The following is a 10206-nucleotide window of genomic DNA, read 5'->3' on the forward strand; positions in this document are numbered from 1 at the left end:
AATTTATGTTATTTTATTTATTTATTTTTTCAAATTGGTGGTTTATTGCACTGTGAGAACCCTGGGACTAAACCGAAGGGTAGTAAGTGAACAAGTGAGATATACAGTCAGGTTCATAAATATTGGGGCATCGACACAATTCTAACATTTTTGGCTCTATACACCAACACAATTGATTTGAAATGAAACAAACAAGATGTGCTTTAACTGCAGACTGTCAGCTTAATTTGAGGGTATTTACATCCAAATCAGGTGAACGCAATAGAAAATACCACAATTTCGATGTGTGCCTCCTACTTGCTAAGGGACCAAAAGCAATGGGACAATTTCCATGGCCAGATGTGAATTATTCCCTCATTATCCTAATTACAATCCACTGGTTGAGATACAGTTAATTAGGTTAACTACTGGCAGGTTAGGGTAATTAGACAAGTTATTGTATAACAATGGTTTGTTCTGTAGATCATTGAGAAAAAAAATACAGCTTAAAGGGGACTTTCTCCAGATGAGGAACTATTATCAGACATACTGTGAAAATTTCCTTGCTCTGTTAGACATCATTTGGAAAATATCCAAAAAAAGAAAAAAAATTCAAAGGGGGGCTAATAATTCTGACTTCAACTGTGTGTGTGTGTGTGTGTGTGTGTGTGTGTGTGTGTGTGTATATATACTTTGGCATGTGCTATACTGTATATATCAGGGGTTTTCAAAGTGTGAGGCGCGCATCCCCTGGGGGGCGCCAGAGCATGTCAGGGGAGGCGCGGGAAAAAATATTATATAATAAAATATAATTATTAAGTTTAATCATTAATTGTATTTTTTATTGTATTTAAACGTTTTAATTGAACAAAGCTAAAAAAAAATAATACGTCAAAAATAACAAAACCTTTTTTTCCCAGAAGGCCATAGCTGTGAATTAGCTTCTGTTTGGCAAGCCTGCCAATACAGGTATATGCCTGCTAATACAATGGATTGGTTTCTGAGACCCCCAATTCAAAGCCTTCAAGTTCAGGGCTTAAACCCAAAAGACGACGATATGATGGTCAGTATTTGAGTTTAGGATTTATGTAGACAGGACCAGCTGATGAACCACGACCTTTATGTGTGGTTTGTCAAGACATTTTGGCTAATGACAGCATGCGGCCCGCTAGACTGTTTTGACTAGAATGGACAGTTCTTGGATCTGTTCTATTCATATTGAACCATAATCCTAGTTTTTAAAAAATTATATTAAAATACTTGTTATTACTCTGTAAATAATTGCACTTTCATGCAAATGATGATAAAAGTGAGTTAACAGTCTGACATCTGTCTGTGTCTTTATATATACTATATATATATATATATATATATATATATATATATATATATATATATATATATATATATATGTGCGTGTTTGGAAGGAGGGGGGCGCCAATGGATAAGTTGTGTCAAAAGGGAGGCCCACTGTCTTTGACTTTGAAAAACCCTGGTATATATAATAATGTGTTGATATGCCAGTGGCACGAAGTGGAACAACAGCCCAATTCCGGAATGTCAGGGCTCATTCCTTTGACTTCGTATTGGTTCTCTTTTGTCTACAACATACCTGAAATGTTATGCATTAAAGCCATATTTTCAGGAAATGAAACTAGCTTGACGTGAACACGAGACAGAAGACAGTGCTTAAGGTAACACTGACACTTTTTTTTGTTTCCTATTTTGTGCTGTTAGGTGATAAATTAAAGTGGATCTCTTGACCGAGAATCTCTTTGTGACATTTTTTTATTATCATGAAGGTGTGTGTGTGTGTGTACGTGTTTTTGTGACATATCAGGACACAAATCTGTATAATGACATGGGTTTGACACAGGTATTAAAAAAAGTAGGTGAAATATGAGGACATTGGTGATGTCCTCATTTCTCAAAAACCTTATAAATCCTACAGAATGAGTTTAATCAGAGAGTAAAGCTGCACACAGTCTCCTGTGATGGTTGGTTTAGGGGTGGGGTGGGGTATGGCAATACAATTTACGGTTTGAACAGTATAAGATGAATGGAAACCTATGTAATGTACCCACTTTTCACAAAAACAAACGTGTGTGTGAGTGTGTGTGTTTGTCTGTAAAAGAATTTCACATGTAATTATAAAAATCATATTTTTTTTACAAATGTGTAGAGTTTTGCAAACCACTATTTTGGATTTGTGTGTTAATTTAGATGTATGAGTGCAGTTGTCCTAAATAGCCTATTGTTTTTAGGTGCTGCTTTCATTTTTCAGTTAAATGATAATAATATAGAATAATTCCAGAACCAAAACACTTGAGTAATTTTGTTAATGTGCACTTTGAATATTTGATTGAATGTGCAATTTCTGTTGGAGAAATGGGGGATTACTACCACAGTGGATGTTGCATCTGCTGCTTGTCTAAAAATAAGAGGAATGCCATCGCCAAAAATAAGGAAATCGACCTCGACTTTATTGAGCAGAGGAAAAGAGAAAGAAGAGAAATCAAATTGCTTGTATTAGGTGAGATGACACTTCAGTCTTCTTCTATTGGTCTCTAAAAGTAAAAGTTTAGTCTGGGCATCTTCTGTTTTTCAGTTTTTCATTTCCTGTTCACATTTCCTGTACAGTGTTTATTTTTGTTTTGTTTTGTTTTAGGCTCAGCAGAAAGTGGAAAGTCAACTCTTCTGAAGCAGATAAAAATGAGTCATGGAAATGGTTATTCAGAAGATGAGAGGCGTGGCTTCAGTAAACTGGTGCACCAGAATATCTTCCTGTCTATGAAAACAATGACAGATGCCATGAGTGAGCTCAGGATTCCTTATACCAATCCACAGAACCAGGTGATTGAGACACTTATGCTTGTTTCACCCTTGATTTCCACTGGGCACATGTGTGGCATGTTAATAGCTCTCTATGATAAGCGTCTGGTATTTTTGACAGATGCAAGCAATAAATATAGAATTCAATTCAAAATGAAGGAAATATGTATTGAACAAGTTATAATTTTTCTCAGAAAACATATTCCTAAAGGTGTCGTTGACTTGAAATTCTTACCGGGTGTGAATAACAACCAAAGAAATCCATATATTCAAAGAAAACGAATCTAATTGGTGTACAAATTAAGTTATGCGTAATAAAATGAAAGGGAAAAAGGTATTGAACACGTAAAGAAAGGGAAGTGTAAAAAGGCAGTGAATGCCCAGACAGCAGCTGAAATCGCTCAGTAGTTATTCAGCAAACCTCTGCCCTTCTTCATTGTAAATGAATATTTGCTGCTTTAGTCCAACAATCACATTATCAGGAGGATGAAGATGAAACCAGAGTGGACATTTCAGCAAGACAATGATCCGAAACAAAGCCAAGGAAACTCTCAAATGCTTTCAGAGAAAGAAAATCAAGCTGCAGAATGGCCCAGTCAATCACCTGACTTGAATCCAATAGATGATACAAAATCAGACCCACAGAACCATCAAGATTTTTACACTCTGTTGAAGCCTTTTATATAAAATATTAAATACATTTCAGTAGTCCAGTACTATTTTTTTATTTTTATGTTTGTATTGTTTGTTGTTGTTGTTGTTGTTGTTGTTGTTTTTTTTGCCAAAATCTGGTTCAATTCCATGTCAACAGCTCCTTTAAAAAATTTGCCCTAGGAAAAAAAAACTATATACATATATGCTTAAACCAGTTTAAGAAAGATTGTATCTTGTATTGTTGTGTACTGTCAGTCTCCTTACTTCTGTAATGTTCATAGATTTACGCTCAGTGGTTCCAGAATCAAGACTCACATCAGATAACAAAGTTGCTGAGTTTTGTAGAGCCCATTCGTCATCTATGGGCAGATGAAGGCTTTAAGAACTGCTTCAAACTCTGCAAAAAGAATCACAGACACTTGACTAGTCTAGAATAGTAAGTTTGTTTAACAATTCTCTTCAATAATGTCTTTTCCTGACGTTGCTTAATGAATGCAGTCAACAATGCCACCAAAAACATTTAGCACACAGAATGGTTTTCAGTTACAGACAGTGATGAAATTTGTTGTTGTTTTCCAACTTATAAGTACATCAAATTTGTTTTATAGCTTTGTTGATCGACTGGACCAGATCACAGCCAATAACTACATCCCCACAATACAAGATATTCTCCGTGTCCAATCGTCCACCAATGCCATTGCAGAGCTGTCCATTCCTATGCAAATTTTCACGTTTAGGTATGTACGATTTGCCACTACTTAAAGTTTGCATGAAATTAAAATATACAATGTTTATTTAGCTATTTTTCAAATTGTTATTCTTAAGGTGAACAGTGGATCTCTGCAAGTTAATCCACTCAAAAAAAAGTTTGTTTTGGTAATCTTCAATCAATAAAGTCTGACCGCTGGCTTCCACATTCCTATTCTGTTGACGTCAACCTGAGGGCTTCTATAGCAATTTTATAGATTATTATTCATAACCAAATCCCACATTTTTTTATTTAACGTCTGATTTAGACATCGTGGCTTGTTTTTTGTTGTTGTTTTTTTTGTATGTTGCTATGTAACCCCCAGTTTGTAAAAAATATTAAATTGTTCAAAAGCAATACGCATTTTTAAACCCACACCCCTCCTACCGTTGGCTAGGAGCCATTCTGCAACTGTTCATTGTTCCACTAGGTGGTGCTCTTTAAACAAGCTTCATAAGTGGGAACGAATATTCAGGTAACAGGTGTTGCTAGACGGAAGGGAGCAAATACAGTTTTGACTACACACGCATTCACACACACACACTCACACACTCATACACATTCATTCACGCTTTAGCGTGACGGTTTGTTTTGTTGGCTTGTAAGTCACGATATGTGGCAGTGTTTGATGTTTACGAACGGAAACTTACCTGGAAGGAAACTTGTGAACTACTGGAGTTTGCAACTACAACAAACCTAAATATCCAAGGAGACAAGTAAGACTGTTCATTGCGTTTACACTTCATCAGCCAGAGGACAGTGTGAGTCAGCTGGGTGCCTGTCTAACAACATCTCAGGGACTTCAAGCAATAGGCTTAGCCTCTACAGGCCCTATCCAATATTCTGTTTCAATTGGAAGTACATTGACATAATAAAAGTTATGGCAACTTCAAACTCACGCATACTCAGCACAGAAGTATGAGATTACCTAATTTTATGTTTTATTTTTTTAGGTTTATCAATGTCGGTGGTCAGAGAGGACAAAGGAGGAAATGGATCCATCACTTTGAAAATGTGACAACTGTCATATTTGTAGCTTCTCTCAGCGAGTACGATGAGTTTCTGGAGGAGAATAACAAGGTTTCTGGCTGTCTTCTTTCCGTAAAAATCTCTTTTAAGTAAAATCATCAACCCAGGCTCATACTGAAAACGTACCTCTATATACATTTCTGGAGAGTGCCAAATACGTCCCTGGAGGCATGTTTTTTTTTTTTTTTGCAGTTTTTGGTTTTGCAAATCCACCAGAGGCTAATGTGAATGCTTTTGAGATCTAAAATTTCTCTCGTGAGTGTCATTTGCGCCTGCTATTCTCACGGAAATCCCCCATATTCACCAAACTGACTGGCTGACTGACCGACTGAACAATACTCCCACCACCATCACCACCTTCCATAAACCCAACCAATAATGTTTTTAAAAGAAATCCAGTAAAAGAAAAGCCCTTGCCTGAGTTTTAACATGTTTTCATATTTTACCACATTCTTACTTTGTTATTTACTTGTTTATTTATTTTTTGGCTTCTGTTTTTGTCTTACCCACTATTTGGAACCGTTCTTCACCGGACTCAAACCTCTTTGGCGTGATGAACTCTGCTCTGCGTCTCAAGTCCACCGACGCCTACATGTAGCTGCTTTTGCCTTATTCTGAAACATAAGGGTAATGTATTTCCATATCTTTTACAGTCTATGGTCATACTGCCCTGTAGCGTTCATTTTAAAGACAATTGCAGCCATATGTAGGTCTGGCTCCATAATTCGCAATCTCCAGAAATGTATATAGGGGGACGTTTTCAGAATGAGCCCGTGTTGAAAATAACGGGCAAAACTTTACAATAAGGTTCTATTAGTTATGAACATGAACAAACTATGAACAATACATTTATTACAGTAGGTCTATTTGTTTATGTTAGTTTATGTTAATGAAAATACAGTTGTTTATTGTTAGTTCATGTTAACGCACAGAGCATATATACAGCTTTTTCCATTAATTCAAATACCAAAATTAATTAACATTTCTGTCTCTTATGCCAGAACATGATCTACCATATTGCAGGTGGCACTTTCTCTCATTGACAGCAAACCTATGCACAATCTTTGTATTTGAAGTATTTACCTTTCCGCCTTGGTGTCTCTTTCTGCTGTTGAATCTGTTCATCTTTGTGCTCTTTCTCTCTTTGTCTCTAGAACCGCATGGAGGAGAGTTTGTCTCTGTTCAATTCTGTCACCAGCTCACCATGGCTTGCTCAATCCTCCATCCTCCTCCTACTGAACAAAAAAGACTTCCTAGCCAAGAAGATTCAGTTCTCACATCTAAAAACGTTCTTTCCTGAATTTACGGGTAAAAAAAATGTCGTGATTTGCAAGTGTTTTCTATTTATTAATGGTTATCAATTGAATTATGTACAGTGGCTGAGAGAGTTTACTGTGTTACAATTTAAGAAAAACAGGCAATTACAAAAAATACCAGCAAGATCTTCATCTGTTTCACTGCATATGCGCTGCAAACACACACACAAACATATAAACACATACAAATAAAAAAAAATAGTGCTGCATTTTACCACAACGCAAACAAATTAATAAAGCGTGATGCATTTTCTCACAATGCAAACAATTTACGAAAACGTGCTGCATTTTCTCAGAACACTCACAACAAATGTTTCAAGGATACCCAGAAACATGACGGACGCCGATGTGCCATGACTATCTGCTTATCACAAGAAGCAGCTTAGTTAAATTCAGAATTATTAGCCTCCCCTTTGAATTTTATTTCTTTTTTTTTATATTTCCCAAATGATGTTTAACAGAGCAAGGAAATTTTAACATTATGTCAGATAATATTTTTCCTTCTGGAGAAAGTCTTAATTGTTTTATTTTGGCTAGAATAAAAGCAGTTTTAAATTTATTATTAACCATTTTAAGGTCTAAATTATTAGCCCCTTTAGGCTTTTTTTTTTTTTTTTTATAGGCTACAGAACAAACCACCATTAACTTGCCTAATTACCCTAACCTGCCTAGTTAACCTAATTAACCTAGTTAAGGCTTTAAATGTCACTTTAAGCTGTATAGAAGTGTCTTGAAAAATTTCTAGGGAAATATTATTTACTGTCATCATGGTTATTAGAAAGGAGTTATTAAAGCTATCATGTATAGAAATGTGTTGAAAAAATGTATTCTTCTTTAAACAGAAACTGTAAAAAAATAAAAATAAACAAGTGGTCTAATAATTCAGGGTGGCTAATGGTTCTGACTTCATGGCTAATATCAGATGGCCAGAAAGTGATACATTTTTTATAAATTGGTAAAATATTGGTGCCTGTGATGTAGCAAATCCAGAGACTGTTGTGTACACCAAGATTTTATATACAATTTACTTTAATGTGTGATATGATTAAAAAGTGGTCATAAACGAATATTTTCTCAACGGCTTGGTCCTGGAAACAGTATTCCATACATTGTGACTTAACAAGCGCATTGCTCAGTGAAGTTCTAGGTAATCTTAAATTTTTTTTTAAATTTATTATCCTGATTCCTTTGTCTTTTGTATAAATAAATCATAACCTAAATAGCCAGATCTGTCATGTTTTAGGGTCTTCTTAAAACATTTCTGCTGTGTTCTGTGCTGTTTGAAAGTGTTGTGAGAAAATGCAGCACATTTTAATAATTGTTTGGGTTGTGAGAAAATGCAGCACAATTTATTTGCGTTGTGAGAAAATGCAGCGCGTCTTTAGAAAATGTGTTTGCGTTGTGAGGATTTGCAGCACATCTGCTGTCAAACAGATGAACATTGTTTTTCAATTTGAATTTTCTTATTAAGCTCTCTCAGCCAGTGTAATTATGGAACCTTGGATCTCTGTCATCTTTTGATGCCAAAAAATTTATCTCAGCAGTTTAACAGACTGACATTTATTGACATGTTTGTAGTTTGAGACACTATATTTGTATGAAAAATAATATGTAGAGAATTTCGTCTTAAAATAATAGAAAAAGTACTGACAGTTTAATCAGGTTTTTGCACCTTAATTTTCCAATCCAGTCAATTTAACACTTCGAAATATTACAAATGTCAGCAAAAGTTACTTTTTTAAACATTTCAACTTCAAGAGGTCCCATGGAATTTAAAAACATAAATAAACAAAAAAACTAATTATACATACAGAAAACACTTAATTTACAGATATTTTTCCACATTATTAGAAGTGAAACAACATTACGCGTAAGTTGTTTACATTTGTTATAACAGATTTCTTTTCTCTGTCTTTGTGTTTTTGCGCCACCTTTAGGTAAAATTCAAGACGCTGACGATGCTATGAAGTTCATACTAAAATCATATGAACGCAACGTGACACCAGACCAATTGATTTACTCTCAGTTCATTTGTGCAACGGATTTTATAGACACCAAAATATTCTTCGATGCTGTAAAGGACACTATTCTCAGACAGACAATGGCCAATTATGAAGTAATATAATGAGACTAAGGCACACTGCAGGAACAGACTGTTTAGGGGTCATTGTACAGAAATATATATATATTTTTTTCTGTCCAAAGACTTAACAGAAATAATACACCTGAAAAATTCTTAAGGTTTACAATTTCTTTATATTTTAAATGAAACAATGTGTTATTTGAACAATTGCAGCCATTTGTGCAGCCATGTGCAGAAAAATAGATTTTCTACCATTAAAAACTCAATGTATTCATTACCTTTAAATATATGATGTGAATAAAATAAAAATGGGACATGAATAATACTTACAAAATATATAACGGAAGTAGTGGTCCTGGGCGACATGGTGGCTCAGCGGTTGGCACGAAGGTCGCTGGATTGAGTCCTGGCTGGGCCAGTTGGCATTTCTGTGGAATTTGCTTGTTATTCTTATGGTCGTGTGGGATTCCTCCAGATGCTCCAGTTTCCTGCACTGTCCAGAGACATGCGCGATAGGTGAATTGAATAAACTAAATTGGCTGTCGTGTATGTGTGAGTGAATGAGTGTGTAGGGATGTTACCCAGTACTGGGTTGCAACTAAAAGGGCATCCGCTGTGTAAAACATGCTGGATAAGTTGGCGGTTAATTCCACTGTGATGATCCCTCATGAATAAAAGGGACTAAGCTGAAGATAAATAAATGTGATTGAAAGCATTGGTCCACTTTAGTTCACTGGTGTCACTGGTGTTACTGTTTAGCAAAAAACTATAATTCAAAATAACAATCACTGCTGCCATAACTAGATTTTTTTTCTCTATTTCATGAAGATCTATGAAGAAAGGACCATTGTAACTCCACTCACATTTTTCAGTTATCAGAAATTGATCATGTTTATCTATTAAGTTGGCGTCACAGGTCTGACCTCCTTTATTGTTGGGGGATTGTACAAAAATTAATAGAAATTAATTATTTTATAATTTAGTAGTAATATATTTTAGTTTTAGTAATTTAGTTGACCCATCTCCACCTAAGTAACCTAATAAGCCAACAAAGATATAGCAAAATTGCAAGTGCCAGTGTTCATTGATTTGAATATATATGTCAGGGCACGTTTCTCAACAAATCACTTTCAACTATTATAAATGTCAACAAAAGTTACTTTTTCAAACGTTTAAACTTTATAAGTGGTCCCATAATGCAATTAAACATCATAAGCAAAAACAAAATGAACACCAGAAAACAGGGAATTTATGGATATTTTATACTCATCCCGAGGTCCTCAGATTAGGCGGAGTCACTGATTGGATCCAAGACCAGCGACGTGATGATACCAAGGATTCCATATCCGGGACCAGGCCATATCCTGAGCTGCTGCTGCGCTGATGGTCGTGGGGAGTGGAGAACATGAGTCTGATCCCAGCGACGCTCCAGGGACAGACGAGTCTTCATTGAGGCCATCTTCCAGCATAAACCACGGCGAATGAAGTTCTGCACAAGACTTTTGGCCAGCGGAGAAATTAAAATGGTCGTGCCCAACTGAGTCTGGTTCTCTCAAGGTTTTTTT

General features: G+C 35.6%; 1 protein-coding gene and 1 long non-coding RNA gene across 4 annotated transcripts; one reads left to right on the top strand and one right to left on the bottom strand.

The window, feature by feature from the left end:
* The first annotated feature begins 1493 nt into the window (after nucleotides 1–1493).
* gna15.4 (guanine nucleotide binding protein (G protein), alpha 15 (Gq class), tandem duplicate 4) lies at nucleotides 1494–9370 on the top strand. 3 transcript variants are annotated; one of them, XM_073936608.1, is made up of 8 exons: nucleotides 1494–1673; nucleotides 2366–2512; nucleotides 2648–2832; nucleotides 3747–3901; nucleotides 4074–4202; nucleotides 5167–5293; nucleotides 6397–6550; nucleotides 8496–9370. In XM_073936608.1, the coding sequence occupies exons 2-8, from the start codon at nucleotides 2368–2370 to the stop codon at nucleotides 8681–8683; spliced, it is 1083 nt and encodes a 360-aa protein (XP_073792709.1). In that variant the 5' UTR covers nucleotides 1494–1673; nucleotides 2366–2367; the 3' UTR covers nucleotides 8684–9370. The 3 variants fall into 3 exon arrangements, with proteins under 3 accessions (XP_073792709.1, XP_073792710.1, NP_001038454.1); XM_073936609.1 differs by lacking the exon at nucleotides 1494–1673 and having other exon boundaries at nucleotides 1793–2512; NM_001044989.1 differs by lacking the exon at nucleotides 1494–1673 and having other exon boundaries at nucleotides 2368–2512; nucleotides 2648–2891; nucleotides 3803–3901; nucleotides 8496–8683.
* On the bottom strand, nucleotides 2443–6422 carry LOC141380322 (uncharacterized). Its single transcript, XR_012398173.1, has 3 exons — nucleotides 6326–6422; nucleotides 3730–5856; nucleotides 2443–3641 (listed from the first exon to the last, which is right to left on the bottom strand). It is a non-coding gene; the product is annotated as an uncharacterized lncRNA (long non-coding RNA).
* Nucleotides 9371–10206: the final 836 nt, after the last annotated feature.

Source organism: Danio rerio, chromosome 22 (genome assembly GCF_049306965.1).
Source record: "Danio rerio strain Tuebingen ecotype United States chromosome 22, GRCz12tu, whole genome shotgun sequence".
Lineage (NCBI taxonomy): Eukaryota > Metazoa > Chordata > Actinopteri > Cypriniformes > Danionidae > Danio > Danio rerio.